General features: G+C 38.7%; 1 protein-coding gene across 3 annotated transcripts in view; it reads left to right on the forward strand.

Annotated features, from left to right (window-relative positions):
* The window catches only part of LOC5567940 (synaptotagmin-6), a 51,911-nt gene extending 39,561 nt beyond the window's left edge, over positions 1 to 12,350 (forward strand). For all 3 annotated transcript variants that reach the window (XM_001657715.2, XM_021852045.1, XM_021852043.1), the window contains exons 7-8: positions 11,231 to 11,467; positions 11,529 to 12,350. In XM_001657715.2, coding sequence (XP_001657765.2) covers positions 11,231 to 11,467; positions 11,529 to 11,813 — 522 coding nt within the window. In that variant the 3' untranslated portion in view covers positions 11,814 to 12,350. The remainder of the gene's footprint in view (positions 1 to 11,230; positions 11,468 to 11,528) is intronic.
* The last annotated feature ends 11,865 nt before the right edge of the window (positions 12,351 to 24,215 follow it).

Consider the following 24,215-nt stretch of genomic DNA (forward strand, 5'->3'; position numbering starts at 1 on the left):
CTTTAACCGTCACAAGGTAGTGGGCCGAATCGATGTTTGTGCCGCGATAGGTTCTGACGTCGATAATGTCCGAGAAGTGTCTTCCATCAATCAAAACGTGGTCGATTTTCGATTCAGTCTGTTGGGGTGATTTCCAGGTGTACCGATACGGAAGACTGTGCTGGAAGTAGGTACTACGTATGGTCATGTTCTTGGAGGCAGCTGTCGTGACCAGAGCAGAACATAGTCTTTGCACAGCAGCGAAATCAATCAGTCTAAGGCCGTTTTCGTTCGTAAGCAGGTAAGCGCTGAATTTCCCTATAATCCGTCTAAATTCCTCCTCCTGGCCAATCTCAGCTTTGAGATCTCCGATAACGATTATCATGGCTTGGGCAGCTGTTGTATTCACGTTGCACCTGCGCGTAGAAAGCGTCCTTATCGTCATCGTCACTTGCTAAGTGAGGGCTGTGCACGTTGGTTTTGCTGATTGATATTGAAGAAACGGCCTTTAATACAGGCGCCTCTGCATCTTGCCCATCACGATAAAAGGTGTGCCCAGCTCATGTATGTTGTCGCAGCTATGGTAGATGGTATTATCATTTCTATACGTATGTACCGTCGACCCTTTCCAGAAAACCTCCTGCAGCGCTACGATGTCGTACTTTCCTTATTCTTCTTGGCATTAACGTTCTCACCGGGAGAGAGCCTGCTTCTCAGCGTAGTGAGCACTTCCACAGTCATTAACTGAAAGCTTTCTATGCCAATGTTGCCATTTTTGCATTCGTATATCGTGTGGCAGGTACAATGATACTCTATGCCCAGGGAAGTCAAGGAAATTTCCATTACGAAAAGATCCTGGACCGACCGGGAATCGAACCCAGACACCTTCAGCATGGCTGTGCTTTGTAGCCGCGGACTCTAACCACTCGGCTAAGGAAGGCCCCACGATGTCGAACTTGCGGACCCTCAGATTTTTCACTGGTGTTTTGTCTGTAGTTTACCTTTTCAATCTCCGGCAATATTGCTTATTTTTTTCGTGTAATTTTCATCCGTTTTTTGTGACACTTAACATTGTTGTACAGAATCCCGTTGTGCATCACGGTGAAATCAATAAATTCGCGTGGTTAGTGAAATAACTGAGAAATCCGTGGCCAAAGATATTGTTTCGCGAATCTGTCGAAAAATTGCTCAGCTTCGTTTTACGCACTGTTTGTACTCTAGCTGCACTCTACTCTTGCTACCGTACTTGGCTACCAATCATCGTTTGTTGCTGTTTGATCATCGCGACTGTGGGCTGGTTTTGCAAATCATTTTCGAGCGTAACTTGTGTTAAGAGCCGGAGAAAAAATGTCTCTCGTATGTTACTCATGTGCTATCGAAATTGGTGATGTACAAGTCGAGTGTCAAGGCTTCTGTAATGCAATTTTTCATCCCCGTTGCTGTGGAATCCGTGCGGATGTGTATGAAGAAGTGATGAGAAATCATCAAGTGTTTTGGTTTTGCCCGTCATGTACCACGCTAATGAAAGAAGTGCGTTTCAGAAATACAGCCCGCGCCGCTTACGAAGCGGGTCAAAGTCAAGCTATCAATTCTCATAGTGACACTATGCAGAATCTAAAATCTGAGATTATGGAAGCTGAAATCCGAACCACTTTCGCTAAACTGATCAATTCAAGCTCGTGCACACCAATATCCTCGAAACGTGTTGGCATTGATGCAAGGTTCACAAGAAGTCGAAGATTATTCAGCACAGTAAGGGACACTAAATCAAACCAACAGCCACCACTCTTACATGGAACCGGTAGCACACTCTCGCCGTCGAATGAAATTGCAACTGTTCCACCGGTTTAACCGAAATTCTGGTTATACTTGTCGCGGATCGCAAAAGACGTTTCAACCGATCAAATCTGTGCTTTCGCCAAAAAACGCCTCGGATCAGAAGATATACAAGTCACGAGACTAGTTGCCAAAGGAAGGGTCATAAGTACATTGTCTTTTGTTTCCTTCAAAATTGGTATGGATATTGAATTGAAACCCAAAGCACTCTCATCCTCTTCATGGCCGAAAGGCATTCTCTACCGAGAGTTCACTGACAAATCCAGTGAAAATTTTTGGCGACCAACACTAACAACCCCATCCGACGATCCGTTAAACCTGCCTACGGAAGAAGTTGTAATAATGGAGTAACCAATCATCTAATCCATCTTCGCTGCACATCGGGACGCAAATTCTTCGCGGGCACTAAGGAAGTCCCTATCCCTCTCATCGCAGTCGAGCCCCTCCTGCCAGCGACCATCAGTCGTCCCGGTTCTGCGTTTGAGTTGGGAGATGGGATCTTCCGCACCCCTACCACGGGCAAGTACATTACACTGCGGAACACGGTTTTGTCTCAAGAACCAAAATACCACTATTTACTAAATTAAAGGTTGCTGAGTCCATTGCCGTTTTCAGAAATATCATGGCACGTCTAGTTTTTGAGATATTGACGGTTGAAAATGCTAAATTTGACTGTTTCAGCCAACTTGCATGCAAGTTTTCCAACTTGTACGGCAATTTGTTTGCTCAATTTGTCACAGAATTCAAACTTTATGCATAGAACAATAAATATCAATGAAGTTCATAATATTTTCGAAGGTAAAATGTTATTTTTTGGTGGTTCAGAAAAGTATTGTATTATGCCATATAAGAGAAACGAAGAATTTTATATGAAGCCTGCAAACATGTTGAAAAAAATATATTTAACCTAAATTTTATCGTAAAATTTCAACTGATTTGTATCTAAATTGAAAGTTCAAGTCCTATTTAGCATGTTTGGTAGATTATATCACAAAAAAGTTTGATAAATCATACTTTAAATTTCATGTAAACATCAATAAAACCAGTGTTTTATACAACTTTGACGACCTGTAGCTAAAAATTGTGACGTGCTGGAACATTTCTGAGAACGGCATCAGATTCAGCGACCCAAAATCTACTAGAGACACATAATTTGATCCTTGAGACACGCGAAAGTGTCATTTTTGTAACGCTGTGTTATGTTTCCGAACACTTCACCTCCTGAACCATATGCCGCTTTCAGTCGACCCATATCCAGCCGGCCACATGCAACCTCTGACATTTACATCCCGGGACGCACGCTTGCCACAAGTATGAAGGAACCCCCTATTCCTCTCATCGCAGTCGAGCCCATCCCGCCAGCGTCCTACAGTCGTCCCGGTCCTGCGCTTGAGTTGGAAAACGGAGTGTTCCGAACCCCAACTACAGGCAAGTACGTTGTTTTCACGAACTTTCCGTCCCCTGAATCGATTATTATTCCCAGCGATTATTCATCGATAAGGCTGCCGACTCGGACTCTTGGTCGCAAAACCGTCATCAGCTACAAGATAGCCCCTACTGTCCTCAACGCAGTCAAGCCTCTCCTATGCCCCGCGATCAACAGCCATGCTGAAACGGAAGACGCGGTTCTCAGTTCTTCTACAAAAAAACGACATGAGTCAAACCTGTCAAATCGGCCTCGCTCAACCCACGTAGACCACTCACCGGGACGCATTCTTGCCGCCAGTATTGAGGAAACCCCTATCTCACTCAGCACAGTCGAGCCATTCCTGCCAGCGACCAGCAGTCGTCCCGGTCCTGTGCCTGAGTCGGGAGACGGGGCTTTCCGAAAACCGCTCCTAGGCAAGTACAGTGAATTTGTGGAATTTTCTGCACCTGAAAGTAACTCCATTTCCAGCGAATCCACGTTAGCCCAACGACAGTATAACGTTTCGCAACAGGAACAAAGGAGCAAAGCCGATAAACTCCTACTCTACTATCAGAACGTCGGCGGCATGAACTCGACTATTGAAGACTACAGATTAGCTGTTGCAGACAACTGCTACGACGTTATCGCTCTTACCGAAACATGGCTCGACTCACGGACATTATCTAACCAGGTATTTGGGCACGATTACGAAGTTTTTCGCTGTGATCGTAATCCCAACAATAGTAAACAATAGAACAACACAACAATAGAAATCCGTCGTTTATCTGTGCGTCGTTTACCTCCCTCCTGATCGTATACGCGATATCTCTATGATCGATGCTCATACTCAATCAATCTGGCATGTTATGTCTGAAATGTCTGCAACTGATGAGATTATTGTGCTGGGAGACTTCAACTTACCAGGAATAGCGTGGAATGCGTCCCATAGTGGTTTCTTGTATCCTGACCCGGAGCGGTCAGTGATTCATCCAACTGCCATGAATTTACTTGACAGCTACAGTACAGCGACCCTGAAGCAAATTTGTGATGTAATCAACGAAAACAGCCGCACTTTAGATCTCTGCTTTGTGAGCGTCCAAGACGCAGCTCCAATAGTGTCCATTGCTCCTGCTCCTCTCGTTAAATTTGTTCCTCATCATAGACCCATAATTTTAACGCTTAAAGCATAGTATGCTGTTTCGCTCAAGAAAAGTAAAGAAATTCCTTGACTGAATGGGTCAAGAAATTTCCTACAGAGAGCCCCCTTTGAAGTGACATTTCTTCTCAACTGCGTACTGCGATCAGAAAAATGTAATTTTCTTGACCATTTCTTGGAAGAAATTTTCCACGCATCGAGATAGGCGATTCCTTTTCTTGTCAGTAGCAAACCAGCCTTAATCAACGGCTCAGCAGTTCAGTAAAAATCCACAAATCACAAGTATACTACGATTTTAAAAACACAGATGACGAAGGAATGGCCAACTTTCTCCTAACCATAGATTGGGACGTTTGTCTCGACCGTAACGACATTCAATCTGCGGCCCACACGTTTTCCAATATAATGCTGTACGCTATTGACAGATACGTCCCAAGAAAAGTGATACGTTGCGAGAAACAACCATGGCAGTCAAACGAACTTAAACGACTGAAAACAGCGAAAAGAGCAGCATTGAAGAAGTACACGAAACGTCGCAACCAATCTTCCAAAACTAATTACGTGCGGCTCAACAATAAATACAAGAGAGTCAGTAAACGTTGTTATCTAAACTATCAGAATAAGGTACAAAGGAATCTGAAACATCGACCAAAATGGTTCTGGAAGTATGTGAACGAGCAACGCAAAGAATCTGACCTTCCATCGTCGCTAGAACTGAATGGTGAAACAGCATGCAAAGTTGACGATATCTGTCGACTGTTTGCCGTTAAATTCTCAAGCGTTTTCGCCGACGAACAACTATCAACAGAACGAATTTCGCTCGCCGCAAGAAACGTTCCAATGCAAGAACAGTCACTCGCAGTTTTCACCGTGGACGACACCATGATCATCCGAGCAGCACTTCAACTGAAGTCTACATGTAAACCTGGACCTGATGGAATACCGCCGATTCTTCTGAAAAATAACATCAGCTGTTTGTTGTCTCCTCTTCGCCACTTGTTCCAGACATCGCTAGCGAACGGCGTCTTTCCATATTGCTGGAAATTCGCTCATATGTACCCAGTGTACAAGAAAGGTCGCCGATATGATATCAACAACTACCGTGGTATAACATCATTATGCGCAGTATCAAAATTGTTCGAACTTGTCGTTATGGAGCCATTTTTTTCTCATTGTAAACACTATTTGAGCGAAGAACAACACGGTTTAATGCCTGGCCGATCGACAAACACAAATTTGTTGTGTCTTTCGTCCCATATCACTACAAGTTTGGCAGAACGAAATCAAACAGACGTTATCTACACCGACCTATCCGCCGCTTTTGACAAGATAAACCACGCTATAATGATCGCTAAGTTTCAGAAGCTTGGATTACACGGTTCGTTTCTGAGATGGATTGACTCCTATCTCACCGATCGACGGATGCTTGTATCCATAGGGGATTCTCAGTCGGATGTTTTCGTAGGAACTTCTGGAATACCACAAGGAAGCCATCTCGGACCTCTATTTTTCTCGATATACTTCAACGACGTGAACCATGTGTTGAAAGGGCCTAAGCTCTCGTTCGCAGACGACCTGAAAATATTTCAGCAAATCCGCACGACCTCCGATGCAATTACGCTGCAAAATGAGTTAGATCGTTTCGCATGGTGGTGCGATCTAAACCGGATGCTAGTGAACCCAAACAAGTGCTCGGTGATTTCTTTCTCCAGGAAAAAAGAGCCTGTTCGTTTCAAGTACACCTTTTCTGATGTGGAGATATGCCGGGTTAACCATGTGAAAGATTTAGGAGTAATCATGGATTCCCAGTTTACCTTCAAACAGCATGTAGCGTACGTCGTCGATAAGGCATCGAGAACATTAGGCTTCATTATGCGATTATGTAAAAATTTTAACGATGTTCACTGTTTGAAATCGCTGTACTGTTCGTTAGTGCGTCCTATTCTTGAATTCAGTTCACCTGTATGGAGTCCAATTTACCTTAATGGTGCGGAACGCATCGAATCGGTTCAACGGAGGTTCATTCGATTCGCACTACGCAGATTACCATGGCGAGATCCTTATCGTTTGCCGAGCTATGAAAGCCGTTGCTTGTTGATCGACATCGAGACCCTTCGAACACGAAGAGACATCTCGAAAGCGATGTTCGCCGCCGACGTTCTACAAAACAGAATAGACTGTCCAGCGATTCTCCACGAAATTGACCTCAACGTTCAACCTCGAGCACTTCGGAATAATTTAATGCTACGACCTCCATTGCGCAGAACGATCTACGGGATGAACACCGCTATCGATGGAATTCAAAGGGCTTTTAAACGTGTCTCATCTAAGTTCGATTACCACATGCCCCGGACTACATTACGCCGCCTATTCTCAGATGTTCTGACTGAAGTCAGAGAAATTTAGTAAATCATGCTCTCTGTTTATCGTTACGTTCATTTTAATTGTTGACAAGCAATGTATGTTTCTTTTAAGTATTTTAATATTAGGGCAGAACCATTGGGGCCACTGTCGGCCTGTTGGTATATCTAAATAAATAAATAAATAAATAAATAATTCGGAAAGAATGCGGCTACTTCCCAAGAAATTGAGAGACTCACAGTTCCATGACCCGAGCTTCCAATCGTTAGTCCGTTTTCGATGTTTGGGTCTATGCCGATGGTTCCGGTACGAATTTACATTGTATCAGGTATCAGTATATTGGCTCAGGTGGCACGTTCCCCTACAATTGGGAGATTTGTGCCTCGCCCCTTCATAGCCTTATCATCATTTACCTGACGAAAAGGATGGTGGAAAGGAATTGGGATAAGGAATGGGTATGGGGAAAAGGAAGAAGATGGGAAAAAATAGAATAGTAAAGAAGAATGATAAGTTTACCCGTCCCCCACTAAAGATGAGAATTCCTACGCAAGTTAGGAATTCAAACCTTCTGATAAACAGATTGAATCTGCAGAAAACCATATATAATGGCTAGGTAAAAAAATGCGTATTCCATAACACATGTGAGGAGTGCACAGTTTTTTGATTTGCAGATTTATTCTGCGGTAATGTTCTTGCGAACACTTTCTGAAACCCGTAATTTAAACGGAATTTGTGCTTCTTTAGAAGTTCAATAGAGTCATGATCAGCACTGCAGATTATCAAACGACTCTCTGCAGAGCCAGTCTTGACTGTAATAATCTTCCAAAGATTTATCAGATAATTAGGGTTCTGAAAATGGAGACGATGGAGAACGTCAGAACCAGTTAAATTTTCCTTGTCATTCCAAGCAATATTGAAACAGATTTTATTCTGTTTCAGACAAAATGACTGAATGCAGAACTTGAATTCACTTGCCGCCTTTTCATTTATTTCCATCAGTGTTTGCTTGAGCCAGATACAGCTTCTCTCGTTCTCTGGAGAGAACCAGATTTTCCCGTATCTGAGCCCATAGCCATCAAAGCTGGGAATAAATGAATTAGGTGGCAAGTTGTACAGATAGTCATACAAATTTCTGACCAGATCATTTTTCAATGCTTTGGTGAAGTACCCGTTTTCAAGCTTCACTGGAAATGGCGTTTTATTCAAAGACAATGGATCAACAGGTGAAGCCTTCGCAGACTTCATCTCTTGACTTTTGTTGCTTCCACTATCCGCGTTTGGTGCACTATCGGTACCAACAGCAGTATAATCCATGCCAGTGGTGCCTACCTCTTGTTTTTCAAGTACCAATCTATTGGAAACTGATTTGTTTCCAATACCTGATTCCTGGTTAGAAGCCATGACCAACAGCGAGTAGTTAAACCTGATTGGATTGCACGAGGTGTGAACAACGATCCGAACTCTACGGCAGCTGAGTTGAAAAAGAAAGACAATATAGTATTGTACAGAGAAGTACCTCCAAATACCTAAATGTCAGAGAAAGAGAAATATCTCCTGGAATAAAACACCACGATGGTGATCAATACACACAAAATCTTAAGAATGCTACTTATACATGATGAGACTTTATGTAGATTGTTCTACGCACATTTTAAATACGTCTGTTGAAGTTACTGAGAGTGATCACAGTTTCTCTCACAAACAAATTTCAACATGTCATAGCATGAGACAAGTTAACCACGACAATCTCAAATCGTATAACAGTTATGCGTGCCGCTGTAACATGCAATACAAATGAGATGAGTCAATTTGCTAATAAGTTAAAAAGAGAAAAAATGATGGCATGCACTCTATGAGTACGGTGAATTCACAAACATTTGCAAATATACCTCAATACTTTGAACTGCTTCTCAAGAATTGAGAGCGCAACTATAATGCTTGCTTCACGAGAGAAGCAAACAATTACTAACACATTGCGTACATAGATGAATATGTCAACGGGTAAGCAAATTTATAGTAGAAGAGGAGAGTTCAAGCCAAGCCTCGTATTACTGTTAATTGACTCAATTGAATTTAAAAAGAAATCCTCGATTTGATGGTGCTAGAAATATAGTATTGTTAAAATGGAACTAAATTGGCATAGTACTGTACCATTTCCTCATTAGTCCTATATCAACTCATCACTACTGCTAGATCATCACACATTAAGAACAGGTGTATGCACACAATGAACAAAAGTGTATGTACACTCGCTTCGACTATCACAACGTAAAAATAAGAGAATTTCACACGATTATTTGCCATCGTCACAAAAATGCTCCTAACACATGCAATCACATGCCGCTATATGGTATGCATTTCAAACAGCACACGTAATCGTTCTCGTTAGAGATGAAAAACTTTGCTCACTATCTTGCTCACTAAATATGTTCTCACACTGGTAGACCCACACAAATAAGAATACTTATCTGTTGGTAACAAAATGGTACGATGGCCATCAGATCAGCGAAAATTATTTTCTTTTAAAACAAGCATAATTGCTTTTGTACTAATAAACCATGGGTTTCAATTATATGTTCACTCTTGACGGTAACACTTAGCGCGCATTTACGCTTTATCATGTTCGAATAACACTGCACAGCCCGAAAAACAGGCTAAACCTCGTAAGAGGATTAGCCTGTTTTTTAAACTTTTAAACGTGTCTCATCTAAGTTCGATTACCACATGCCCCGGACTACATTACGCCGCCTATTCTCAGATGTTCTGACTGAAGTCAGAGAAATTTAGTAAATCATGCTCTCTGTTTATCGTTACGTTCATTTTAATTGTTGACAAGCAATGTATGTTTCTTTTAAGTATTTTAATATTAGGACAGAACCATTGGGGCCACTGTCGGCCTGTTGGTATATCTAAATAAATAAATAAATAAATAAATAATTCGGAAAGAATGCGGCTACTTCCCAAGAAATTGAGAGACTCACAGTTCCATGACCCGAGCTTCCAATCGTTAGTCCGTTTTCGATGTTTGGGTCTATGCCGATGGTTCCGGTACGAATTTACATTGTATGCTTCCTGTACTGATGATTTTTACGGCTGGCTTGTAAGGCCTGCACCAACCCCCTGTCTCGCCGGAGGACCATCGTGCACAGCACTGTTTAGAGTCCCACGCTGGCACTAGGATTTTGATCAGCCGCCCCTAACATGGAGAACAGACGCTCTGATAAGCTAGACCCGCAGAAAAATCCAAATATCCAATGTTCAAAACCGAAAGTTTAGTGCAGTCGACTCTCCACATGTTGATGTTCTATATCTGGATATCTCTCTCTATGTCGATGATTTCTTAGGTCTCTTCAGTCTGCATACAATTTCTCTCTATATATCTCGATATCTCCATATCTCGATGTGTCGCTGTTCATTTTTTGTTCCCAATTTTCTCTCCATAAGTCGATGTGACGAATATCGAAGGTTACTAGACTAAATTTTAGGGATTCAAAACAAATTAGGAACGCGAAATGACGCCTGATTGTTTATTATTTTCTTGATAACGGAGTGTTTTTCAATCTAGTATTCATTGAACATTTGATATTTGTCTCGATCAGTGCTGGGAATGGTAATAGTAGTAGGCTTGAATTTCGCGAAAATCACGTGGCTCTCTCACTACAGTAGTTTAAAATCATGAATCTCATCAAGTAGCCTATATTGGGTACATGAATTTCTCTGAATCAGTAGTGTCATTGAAGGCTCTAAATGCGGGAAATGCAGCGGGAAATAGAACATTTTTCTACAGTAATTTTGGGTTGCCCTTAGCAACGGGTGTTTTGCAATTTTCAAGGCGTTTTGCCTACAGCAACGATAAGCGTGAGTTTCACTGGCTTCGCTGACTGTGATTGGCTTCGTTTGACTACTGTAGAGTGAACTTCAGATTTTTTCCCAACCCTGGTCTCGATATCTCCCTATCTCGATGGTCCCTTCGATATCGAGATGTGGAGAGGCGACTGTAGAAGCAATCCATTATATAATAAAATTTTCTAATTAGCTTGAAATCGGATTACGGTTCATAAAATTCAAATAAATTTTCAAATACTTTGAATTGGAATGTATTTTGAATGGTGATAAGGACGAGCTGTTCAATTTTACAACACTTAAAACGTACATATTGTAATTATTACAGAAACCTTTTTTTGGAACGTGAATCTCAAAGGAGCTAAAGAAAAGTTCATTCTAGTAGGAATTGACTCGCAAGAAGTCTTTTTTTTTGTGATTTGAGGCTTCAATGCTAAACGTTGCTCGTGAAATAATTATCAAATCATCACAACGCAAGGTTTTTTTTGAGAAGTTCTCAAAACTACGGCTTGTTATATGAAACATAGTATACATTTCTGCATAACTTACGTCAGCTCAATGCGAAAATCTACAATATCAATAGCACTTAATTTAACCATCAGCATCCAATGTGTTATCAAAAGAGTAAATATAATTTTCAATTTCAGCTACTCGATTACGATCGCTTTTCCCGGGACGAGGTGGTTGGCGAAATAAAATTTCTACTGAACACGTTAGATTTGTCTGGTTGCGAAATATGGGGTGATTTGATTGCGGTTCGAAAACCAGTGGAACATTCACCGGAATTGCTGATATCGTTGAGTTATCTACCACAAGCGGAACGGCTAACTGTTGTTGTAATGAAAGCAAAGAATCTACATGTTCTCCACGATCCTTTTGTTAAGGTTGTTGAATAACTTCTGCGGAAATTTCATATAAACAATTTTCACCATTTTCCTATTGTAGCTTTACTTAATTATCAACGATAAGCGCACAAAGAAACGTAAAACAAGTGCAATTCGTGCAACGGATCCGGCCAACCCCATTTGGAACGAAGCATTCACCTTTGATCTACCGGCCTCTCAAATGCAAGACGCAGGAATAGAGCTGTTTGTGACATCTAACGAAGGAGAACTCCATGAACCGGGTTGTGCAATCGGACTGCAGGAAGGAGGAACCGGTTGTCAGCACTGGCAGGATATGATTCAAAACAATCGCAAGCCAATTGCCATGTGGCACGTGTTGAGATAAAGTGTTGCTTTTGTTCGACTGATTTGATTCAAAACGTTTTATTATTACTGTTTCGTTATCGAAAGGATTGACTCCTTCCAGCCAGGGTTTCAGTCGTTTTATACGGTATATGGATACAAAAATATATGCTACAAAATATATCATACAAATATGCTTCAGCGTTACCTATAGTTGAAATTTTACAACGACATTTTTTAAATTTAGTCTGAATTTTGCTTTATACATAATCATTTTGTTAAATAAGGTGTTATATGACATTGGCAAGGTACTAAATCGCACATACGATAATGGCTATGTTTTGAAACATTCAAAGTATATGATTTGAATTCTGACTTTTAGTTATATAGTGATACGAATGGTTTATGTTAAAAGGTTAATGATCAGTTTTATCACTAGATTGTGATAACTAAGTTATTGCACTTCTACGCTCCATACTTCATTGATAGTATATTGGTTAATGTTTTATTTTATTCCTTATATTTAGAGAATGTTATCTCAAGAAAATTAAAAGGTCGAATCATATTAAAATTTGATTTAGTATAATGTCAACAAGTCTACAAAACAAAATATTAATTGAAATATCATGTCGATTTTACTGCACATCACTCACGTTAACCGTAGTAAGGACCTTGGGTCTTTTTCGACCCATTTCAAAATTCAGATCAATGTAACTTTTGATTGAAATAACCTATTATTTAAAATTTTCTAACAATTATTTTTTTGTGAGAAATTTTGTTTTTGCGGAAACAAAAGTTTTGAATGACCCCTAGTGGAGCTCCCATAAAAAAAGTTACAAATTGTGACTTATCAAATAGCTTGTTGACCGAATTTAGTTCTGTTGGGCTTAAATGAAAGGCACACATTTCAGAAACCCTGTCGGAGATCCAGATTTGGTCACTGTGGCCACCGGGAACCTGCTACATCTAAAAAAAGTCCCTTTAGAGACCCTTACTTTGACGACCTGTAGTTTCGTAACTAAACAAGTTATCTGAACCGTCCATATATTGTTGACTAGGTATTCACGTGGACTGTGAATAGAGATTCTGTAACCACTTAGTTATTCATACCCGGTTCCGAAAACCCGGAACATCCGAAAAGTAAGTTTCCATCGCAGTTCTGTATGTGTAATTCACATTGGTACTATTCGGTTGATGGATATTTTGGCATATTTTTTTTTGTAATACGTAACCAATTCCTGGAGTCCCGGAAGGTGGCCAATCTGGACAATTCGATGAAATTACTCAGATTTATACTCTAAACCAGGGTTTCTCAACCGGTGGTCCGCGGACCCCTAGGGGGCCGTGATGAGCTCTCAGGGGGTCCGTGAAGCCATTGAGAATAAGTGTCGTTCTTCTTGATATGAGGAATCTGTTCCTAATATATTAGGCGCCGTCCACAAATTACGTAACTCTCTAAGAGGAGGGGAAGTAGTCTCAAGCGTTATGGCTCATACCTGGGAGGGAGGCACAGATACTACACACGAAATTTGATACATTTTTTTTCCAAGCTGCAAGATAACTTCAGTTTGCAAACGACAATCAAGGCAGGCTTGGTGAAAATCGCTAGTTTTCATTTGTAGTGTACCTTCGATCTTTCTGGACAAACATTGAAAAAGGGCCACAGTTTTCTATGCGTTTAATTTTCAGTTTTTGTTGAAAACAGTAAAAAGAGCCTCATTCCAATACATTATATTCAATTAGAATAAACGGTGCTCTCGTGACTTTACTTTTGAATGCGCATGAATTGATTCTTATTAGATTATTGCTACTTTCGATGAAATGCAAAAATATGCTTTGGCTTATTACGCGCTTTTATTATGTTTGTCCATTGTTTAAGATCCGGGCTCACAGTGACAGTTCGTGACAGCAAAATCTCGGCTCACTGTGACATAGAGATATTTTGTATTGATTTCTATATGGTTTTTCATAAAGAAAGCGCTACGTGCGAGGGTAATAAATTTCCAATTTTAGCATTACGAAATAAGTTGAAAATTTTGTGTCTTTCGAATATGTTTAAGCCGTAACCTTTTTGTTTCATAAAACTGTGATAATACTGAGAAATTACCTTCAATTTCATTCTGTCGGCTTACATAGCAAGCCCGAGATAATTACTAAACGCAGATCTGTTCTGGTTCAGTTTAGTGTGATCTTGAAAATAGTTTAATTCTTAGCAGATTCTGCCAGCTTCCTAGCAAGATCCTCCAAAAAATTCTCAGAACTTTGTTGGTTATTGGAAGTAGTGAACAAAGCAAGATTGTTCACAGCTTTTACAAAAACTATTTGCGGAAATCATGTGAATCTTTTTCAAGTAAAATTTTTGATCGATATTTGTTGCAGTGATCTTTGGTAGATGTCTGCGAAGACTCCTCACGGATATCTGACAAAGCTTTCGAAGATTTCCTGGCGAAACTTTTGACAAATTCTCCTCACAGCAGAATGTAGCAGCGCATAGAAGCCCATTAGCAAGTCTCTTAAAATATTCAATGCAAAGCATCCAGAGCTGACGATTTCTGAAGAAATCTTAAATTGAGTCATACAATTTTCGATAAAAACTTATTTTTATTAATAACAAGGTAGGGCGTGTTCTTGTTACTAATTTGGAAAATTTTTCGCCGCAATTAACAGATACATCACATTTAAATTTTAATTGAAAAAATGGGTTCAAATTTTAACTTTGACACTTTTGATAATTTTTGACGTTCACTTAGTCGACGAAAACGCCACAGTGGCTCAACTTTTCAACACTGGGCCTAAACTTAATCGTTTGGTACTAAAATTGGGACAGGACCTCAGGACTATTTTGACTCTTGGGAATACTTTTATTGAGGAGATAGTGGGATTTGGAATGTTGGAGAATGTAAATGATTCTTTGCACTATTGTTTCACGTCGGCAGGAGCTACTTAGCTCAAATTTGGGCTGAAATGCGTTGTTTCGAAAAAACAATTTAATTGCAAAGTGAATCGTTGCTGTCCCAAGTTTTTCTTCACTCTATTCTAATACCGGACACAAATGCGATTTACTGCAGAGTTTCAGACCTTTGGATGGAGACGAATCCACAATGCTAAAGTGAAAGATGAAGGTGCCCAAGGGGTTTATCCTACTTATATGTTGTTGGATTTTATCAATGTTGTTTATGGAGGTTCCTTCCCGAGCAGAAGAAAATAACTACTGAATACCAAATTGAGGTATTCCATACCAGATAATTTCCAATACTACATACCTGAATGAGGTATGAATTAGCCCTGCATAAGAGGTAAAATACCTCAAATAATATCTCAAGCATATTCTACGAACACCAAACTGATAACTAGATCAGGTATTGTAATACCTCAATAATACTTGATGGATTTTCATATAAAAATGAAATTTTTCAATTGTAGTTCAATACCTCCAGCAGACCTCAATAGCTGTTCAATACCTCAATGAAGTATTTTTAATTGTTTTAAAGATTTTTTTCAATACCATTATAATACCAAATTTAGGTATTGACAACTGAACAATACCTAATTTTGGTATGATACCAAAAAATGGTATGCATAAGTTATTGGGGAGTTATTTGTTTCTCCTCGGGTTGTCATACTTTTGAAAAGATGCTAGTAGCCAGAAATTTACATTCCTGGCTCAATTATTAGTAAACTCCTGCAAAAGATCGTGGCAGGATTCTTGCATATGGTTGATTGACCTTTAAGGGTCCGCGAGACGTTTGTTAAGCTTCAAAGGGGGTCGCAGCATCGAAAAGGTTGAGAACCACTGCTCTAAACCAAATAAATTGTGCCAAATTCTTTACGATTTTTTATATTTGGATGTATTTTGCCAAAAGAATGATGGTCATTCTGGTCCTTTTGGAACACCGGAATGGCCACCGCGGAACCCGTAATATGGGACCACAAAGTTTTAGCACCAAAAGTAGGCATGCGACGACTCAATCTTTATGATTTTGAATCATAATTACTCTGGTAGTTCAATTACTGATGAATAATAACTTTGGTTCTTCTGACCCACCGAAATAACCCAGGAATGACCACCAGAGATACCCGTATCGTGGGAAATTTTAGTTTTTGTACCAAAACTAAGCATGCGACGACTCAATTATCATTACTTTTAATACCTGTGGCTTTGCTAGTTCAATTATTGATAATTGACCACTTTGGTTCTTCTGGCTCACCGAAATAACCCAGGAATGACCACCGGAGATGCCCGTATTGTGGGTCGTTTCAGTTTTTGTACCAAAACTAGGCATGCGACGGCTCATTCTTCATGATTTTGCATACCTGTGACTCTTCTAGTTCAATTATAGCTGATTGAGCGCTTCGGCCCTCGGAACCACCGAAATAACTACCGGAGATACCCGTGTTGTGCGATATTTAGGTTTTCGTACCAAAACTAGGCATGTGACTGCTCAGTCTTCTTAATTTTGAATACATGTGACTTTTATAGTTCAATTATTGATGAACGACCACTTTGGTTCTTCTGGCCCATCGAAATAACCCAGGAATGGCTACCGGAGATACCCGTATTATGGGAAATTTCAGTTTTTGTACCAAAACTAGGCATGCAACGACTCAATCTTCATGATTTTGAATACCTGTGACTTTTCTAGTTCAATTATAAATAAAATAACAATTTTGGTTCTTCTTTACTACCAAAAAATTCCAAGCATTACACCTTAGATGCCCGTACTAAGCGATATGTAAGTTGTTGTACCAAAACTAGGTATGCGACGGCTCATTTTTCATGATTTTGAATACCTGTGACTCTTCTAGTTCAATTATTAGTGAATGACCACTCTAGCTAATTGTAACCACAAATAGGTACAAAAATTAAAATATCGTACATTACGGGTATCTCCGATAGCAATTCCTGGGTTATTTTGGTGTCTTTGGCGGCCATTTTGTTTTTGGTCAACCTATCAAAAAAAAAAAAATAAAATAAAAAATGTGGGCTATACATTGCCAGGTAACAAGGAGCTGCTTTGAAAAAAAACATGCAAATTGGTTCAGTATTGTTGGAGAAATCTGAAAATTACGGGATGAGGTTTTTTAAAGTTTTTATGATCTTTATTTGGCCAGCGTGGTACCAGAAACATAAATGCTCATAACTCAAAGACGGCTGCACCAAATTGCTTCATTTTTTCACAACATACTCTCATTTATGTATTGTTCTAAGGAGTGGAAATCCGAATGCGATAAAAATTCTGTAGTTTTAGATATTCACGTGGGTTATGACTACGCGTCGGTCCCCCAAGGAATTTTGGAATATCTCCGATTCCAGATGCCCAATAATCAATATCGACACATATTCTAAAACTAGAAGAGTTTTTTGAGAGCTTGTGAAAAACTGGTGCGAAAATATTGAGAAACAAAAAAGTTATCGCGATTTGAATATTTTTTTCGGGGTAAAAAATGAAGCTACCGGTAGAGGGGTTAATAACTGTGGAAGTGCTCAAAAGAACACTAAGCTGAGAAGCAGGCTTTGTCCCAGTGAGGACGTTAATGCCAAGAAGAAGAGAAGTTTAAAAATGTACAAAAATCGTACAAGCATATTTTTTCCTATAACCTTTCATTTTAATGACAGGAAATTACCCTGTAAAGGTCGTTAGGGGTGACAAATGGGCCAAATCATGATCTGAAATATCTCCGTTATTATTAGGAATTTTGCTGTAAAACTTATTAGAAGTAGATTTTACAGTTACTAACAGCTACCATACAAAAATATCTGCGAAGCTTGTAGATATTAATATTCATTGAGTAAATAATAAAAAAAAACTTTCCATATAAAAGGTTACATACAAATTTCCGTTTTACATACAAAACTTATACAAAACTTGAGCGAAAGAAGATACTCTTGATTTATTTTTTGTTTTAAATTAGTTCTACTTTGTTTGATCCAATGTCACCCCTTCAAAAATTGTTTGAAAATCAATCAGAACATACGTATTTTGAACACATAGAAGACGGGACTGATATGCAGCTAAAATGACGTGATATTATGATTTGGACGCTTGTTGAAGCTCATGTTATTACCATATAAGTTTATTTTATAACTGTAGAAAATTAGATGGTTTAAAAATATGTTAAGCCCTTGATGAGTGATTTAAAAACTGTGCCACTATTGACAAATTTAAACATTATTAATCAGGATGGGTTTACAAAAGGTTTGATTTTAAATCGTCCAACATTTGGCGAAATGTTTTGATCTCTTGCTTTGTAGTTAGTACCAGTTTTGCACCTGCACGATAGATTACAAATGCCGTCAAACGGAGAAGAAAATATTAGTAGACTGAGTTTTTGCTACAGCAAATTAAGAACTTATGAATCAGAAATTCATGCTTAGTTTATATCATAGTATAACATAGTTTACAAGAGCAAACCCAACCAGATATATATTGTCAAGTATTAGAGCTTAAATATAAATATTCATATATATGAAATAGAGGAAATTTTATATACCTTACAAAAAGTAAAACATGAATCTAAAACGTATAACACTCAAGTGGATGTGTATTTTAAAATGACATTTATTTTATACAACAGAGTATTTGCTAAAGCTGAAGAAAAATTTGTAATATGTCTATTAGCACAGTGATCTGGGAAGCGAGTGTAATGTATAACAGATATATTTTGTCTAAAATAATGCTTGTGCTCCAAGATGAATAAGTAGTTAGGTATATAGTGAGAACATCAGTAGATGATTGAAGTCAAAAATGCTTGACTATAAAAAAAGTTCGTCAAATTAAAAAAAAAAACACACACACACATTCAGTTACTGCATTGGGGTAATCAGTCCACACCCCTTTTAGTTTAAGCATTGTATCGACAAGTATCCTGTAACACTGATGCCTGAATAAAAGTTTGATTTTATTTTGAGTTCAATTTGTGTTATCTCACTATTACTCTCATCTCACTATATGAGTGGTCTATTCATCATACAAAACACGACCGATTAACGCATTGTTTTATCGTCGCAACGTAACATTAGTGTAATTTTCAAACAAACTATGGACGGTTCGTCACTTAAAGTGTCGGCATTAATTCTTGTTTTTCTTTTATTTTTTTGTTTTATATAGTTTTATTATACATAGCTTCTTTTTTTCTTTCATTTCTAAAAGAACCTATGAACAGTTCGTTATTTTGAATATCGACGTCTTTCTTCAAACTACTACTACATATTATATTTTCATCGCAAGACAAAAATGCAAAACTAGTTTTAAGTAAAAATCGTATTCTCCTCCCTATCCATGGATCGCATCACCGACCAAAGGTGACTCCCAGATCTTTTTCCTCTCTCACTGATAAACACCCTTCCCGTAATGGTTGTGGAGACGCAGAGGTATTCTCGGCCTCTAGAAGCAACAATCATAACACCCTAACATCCTTCCCCATCCCTACTGACTGTAAGGACTTGGCCGGCACCGTCATTGATCAATAATATGAGATCTGATAAAACTGTACTTCGAGAGTAATCGGAAACTCCCATCCTTTTTTCATTTGGATCGAAGTGCAATTCTTAGCAGTTCCGACTAATCAAGGAGTAGCAACCATTGACATGTACAGTCAGTCTATGCTATGCTATGTCTCAATAGTGCAGCTGAAGGATCATAGGATATGTTGAAACTGATATAAACCCAATTTTGATGAAAATGCAGATGGGACTGACTTGCGATTGACGGCTGCTTAGTCCCTAACAAAAAGATACAAATTGTGACTTTTGAAAATTCAAACAGCTCGCAAAAATCAGTGTGTAACCAATTTCAGTTCTGTTGGGCTTAAATGAACAGCACACATGTCTAGCTTCAGAAATCCTCCAGGAGATTTGGAGTTGGTCACTGCGGCCACCGGAAACCTGCTAAATCTGAAAAAAATGTCCCTTTAGAGACCCTTACTTCGACGACCTGTAGTTTCGTTACCAAACAAGTAATCTGAACCGTCCATATATGATTGAATATGTATTCATGTGGATTATGTATAGAGATTCTCAAATCATATAGCTAGTTAGACCTTAGACAAGACGTGTCAGGTCAAAGTACAAATAGGAAACCAATTGTCTGTCAAAAAACCACTTCGTATTGGTTGTTTTGGTAAAGGCTTACTTTCACATTGTTGAGTCGGTTTGCAACAGGGCACTTTGTTGCTAGCCTTGCCGTGAAATTTTCAATAACATTTATTTGTTTCAAATTATTTCCTATGCGACGTAATGTTTACCACATGTGCGCCTGAGAGCAATAGGGGGAAGTCATGTATGCCCGGACAATTTGTTTTTTGGTAGTATTTCAAAATCTACATTAGTTTTACCGTTAATTTTTGTACAATATAAAAAAAATACATTATTTTAAGTAAAAACTCACATGAAAACAAAAATAAACCTTTACAATTTATTTCTATGATAGAGTACATTACACTGTTCGACAAAAAAAGTCGATATGAATGCACAGAGACCGGACACCCCGGGCTTGAAAGTATAAAAATAAACAAAAATAATGGCGTTTTAAGAATGTTCGTGTCTGCCCCAGGTCATTTTTAAAATATACTTGAACTTTTTGCATTTTTTTATTTAAAAATCTAATCTAATCAATAAACCGACACAGTGTTTTATATTCAGGACAGCGGAATTCATGTGCCATATAATGTTTAAAACGTTAAGTCCAATATGAAGAGTTGTAATAAGATTTGCAGGAAGCCCTCCCCCTTTTTTTGCACCCTCCCCATTTTTAAAGTATCGCAAATGATGGAATATTTGATATACAGGGGGTTGTCAAAATAACTGGGACAGGCAAAAATTGGGCCAACTTTGGAATGCTGTAACTTTGACAAAAATTGACCGATTTCAATTCTTTAAGAAGTAATGGACGGGTCAACTAATCTAGTTTTGAGGTGCATCCACGGAGATGAACTACGACCACCGAATACCGGTGATAATCCGGATTTCCGGAAGCATGTCTTATGCAGTAAAATTATGACGTGTTTTTAGCAAAGGTCTCGGCTAAAAAATCAAAATTTTACTACACATGAAGATAGAAGATCTAATTCTGAAGCGATTGGTGCGCCAAGTATTAATATTGGTCCAGAAACAACCAATATATGGCCATTTCCCCGGAATCGGTGCCGGTAGTGGATCCGAATTGGGATCAAACAATTTATTCACTCAAAATATGTCGCGCAATATTGTTTTCTCCCTAGCTTATCATAAAATACCCTATTATAAGTTGAAAATGAGTCTTGTACAGATTTGGCCACTCACGGCGCCGCCCAGTGCCCCGGGGGAACCTTGCATAGGGGACATTTCGATTTTGACACCAAAGCATATCATGCGACGGCTCATTCTTCATGTCTTGTCGTAAATAGGGCAACTGTAGACTCAAAATGGATAGTTGACTACAGTGACTACTTCCGGGACCACCGGATGTCCCCAAGGGAACCTATAATTAGGGACAATTGAAATTGAACTCCAATACATATCGTGCGACAGTTCATTTTTCATGTCTCGTGCTAAATAGGGCTATTGTAGACCTAAAATGGATAATTGACTACAGTGGCCAATTTTGGGACTACCGGAATTTCCCGGAGGAACTTGTCATTGGGGACATTTCTGTTTTTACACCAAAACATATCATGCGACAGCTCTTTCTTCATGCCTTGTCGTAAATAAAATAACTGTAGACTCAAAATGGGAATTTAATTGAATTGGCCACTTTTGGGACTACCGGGTGTCCCCTAGGGAAACTATGATTAGGGACAATTGGAATTGAGCTCCAATACTCATCGTGCAACGGCTCATTCTTCATGTTTAGTCATGAATAGGTCAACTTTAGACCGAAAATGGATATTTAACTAGAATGGCCACTTTGGGGACCTCCTATAGCTCCCTAAGGAACCTATCACTTTTGGGACCACCGGAATTTCCCGGAGGAATCTGTCATTGAAGACATCACAGCCTTCCTCAGGGATATCCGGTGGTCACAAAAGTGGCCACTGTAGTCAAATATCCACTTAAGGTCTACAATAGCCCTATTTAGCACGAGACATGAAAAATGAACTGTCGCACGATATGTATTGGAGTTCAATATCAATTGTCCCTAATTACAGGTTCCCTCTGGAACATCCGGTGGTCCCGGAAGTAGTCACTGTAGTCAACTATCCATTTTGAGTCTACAGTTGCCCTATTTACGACAAGATATGAAGAATGAGCCGTCGCATGATATGCTTTGGTGTCAAAATCGAAATGTCCCCTATGCAAGGTTCCCCTGGGGCACTGGGCGGCGCCATGAGTGGCCAAATCTGTACAAGACTCATTTTCAACTTATAATAGGGTATTTTATGATAAGCTAGGGAGAAAACAATATTGCGCGACATATTTTGAGTGAATAAATTGTTTGATCCCAATTCGGATCCACTACCGGCACCGATTCCGGGGAAATGGCCATATATTGGTTGTTTCTGGACCAATATTAATACTTGGCGCACCAATCGCTTCAGAATTAGATCTTCTATCTTCATGTGTAGTAAAATTTTGATTTTTTAGCCGAGGCCTTTGCTAAAAACACGTCATAATTTTACTGCATAAGACATGCTTCTGGAAATCCGGATTATCACTGGTATCCGGTGGTCATAGTTCATCTCCGTGGATGCACCTCAAAACTAGATTAGTTGACCCGTCCATTACTTCTTAAAGAATTGAAATCGGTCAATTTTTGTCAAAGTTACAGCATTCCAAATTTGGCCCAATTTTTGCCTGTCCCAGTTATTTTGACAACCCCCTGTATATCAAATATTCCATCATTTGCGATACTTTAAAAATGGGGAGGGTACAAAAAAGGGGGAGGGCTTCCTGCAAATCTTATTACAACTTTTCATTTTGTATTTAAAGTTTAAAACATTATATGGCACATGAATTCCCCTGTCCTGAATATAAAACACTGTGTCGGTTTATTGATTAGATTAGATTTTTAAATAAAAAATGCAAAAAGTTCAAGTATATTTTAAAAATGACCTGAGGCAGACACGAACATTCTGAAAACGCCATTATTTTTGTTTATTTTTATACTTTCAAGCCCGGGGTGTCCGGTCTCTGTGCATTCATATCGACTTTTTTTGTCGAACAGTGTTATGTACTAAAAATGGTGTGCACGGAAATGAATACGGACGTCAAAATTTTTCGCTCGCGTTTTTTTCTGTTGATTTTGATCATTGTTTTAGTGAATTTAAGCAGCGTTTGTGAAACTATTATTGGTTTAGATTTTTGGAAATTAACGTCCGAAAATGAGTGGCCCACGCTTCGAGTTCGAGTTCAGTTTTCGCGTTGCTTGAATTTATGTGTGAATCGCGTATGGCTGCTCAGTCACGCATGGATGATTATTTGGTGAGCCCGTTACATGCTTTTATCTTAAATGTTTGATTAACTTATGATTAACTTGAATATGAACCATATTGGGCTCCGTGGCCGTGCGGTTAGTGCTACCAATTAATTGACCGCATCGAGTAAAAGAGTGTGGATTCCCGCTTCAGTCCGGAATACTGCCACTGGGTGTTGCATGCTAGTCCATTGCACATTGGTCCACGGAACGGAATTAAGTGGAATAAATTAATAACTTGAAAAATATTAGAGATAGGATTTTGGTGTCTTCTGAACATTTATTTGTCTGGTCAAGGCGCATAATATGCAAAAATGTCCTAAGTGCTAAAGTTCATAGCTTTCAAAATTTGCTCTCAAACTTTTTTATTTCAAAAGATTGCGCAACAAAATGTTCTAAAATGTTGAAGATCATAGAAAATATGAAAACTTTGTAGAACATCATTTTTTTCTATATCTGATAGTTTGAGAGGTGTAGGACACTTTAGAAATTTATTGTCAAAAATCGAGTTTTCTTCAATACCTACGAAAAAATTTTCAAGCCTACTATGTTCTGAAGAGTTTTAGATATGAGCAAAATACACATTTTCTATATAGGCGTTTTTGTGGTTTTTTCATCCACTTTTCCAAGCGTAACATTTCAAAATGGCGCAAGTGAATTCAAAAACTTTTCCCGTTACTTGAATAAGCATATCTCAAAGTGTATTTTAAGAAACTTTGGTGATAGTATTTTTTGATTTTCTCTAATAAATGCGTTTTGAATTATTCCTTTTTTACCTAGAAAAAAGTTTTCTCTGACGTCTCGTGATTCTTATTCAATTCTTATTACAGTCGAATATTTTATAATATATTCATAAATTAATAATTATTTTTAGCGCGAACAAGAAGATTGTGGATGCTTATCATGACATTTTTTTATTAATATCGGTAATAATTTAAACTTATATAAAAGTTCTGCCTTTTAATTACCTTGACTTTTATTATAGAATTGTGTTTACGTTATAACATTAAGTTTCATGGTAACGCTAGAAATGCGGTCCAAATTATGCATATTGC

Source organism: Aedes aegypti, chromosome 3 (genome assembly GCF_002204515.2).
Source record: "Aedes aegypti strain LVP_AGWG chromosome 3, AaegL5.0 Primary Assembly, whole genome shotgun sequence".
In the NCBI taxonomy this organism is placed as follows: Eukaryota; Metazoa; Arthropoda; class Insecta; order Diptera; family Culicidae; genus Aedes; species Aedes aegypti.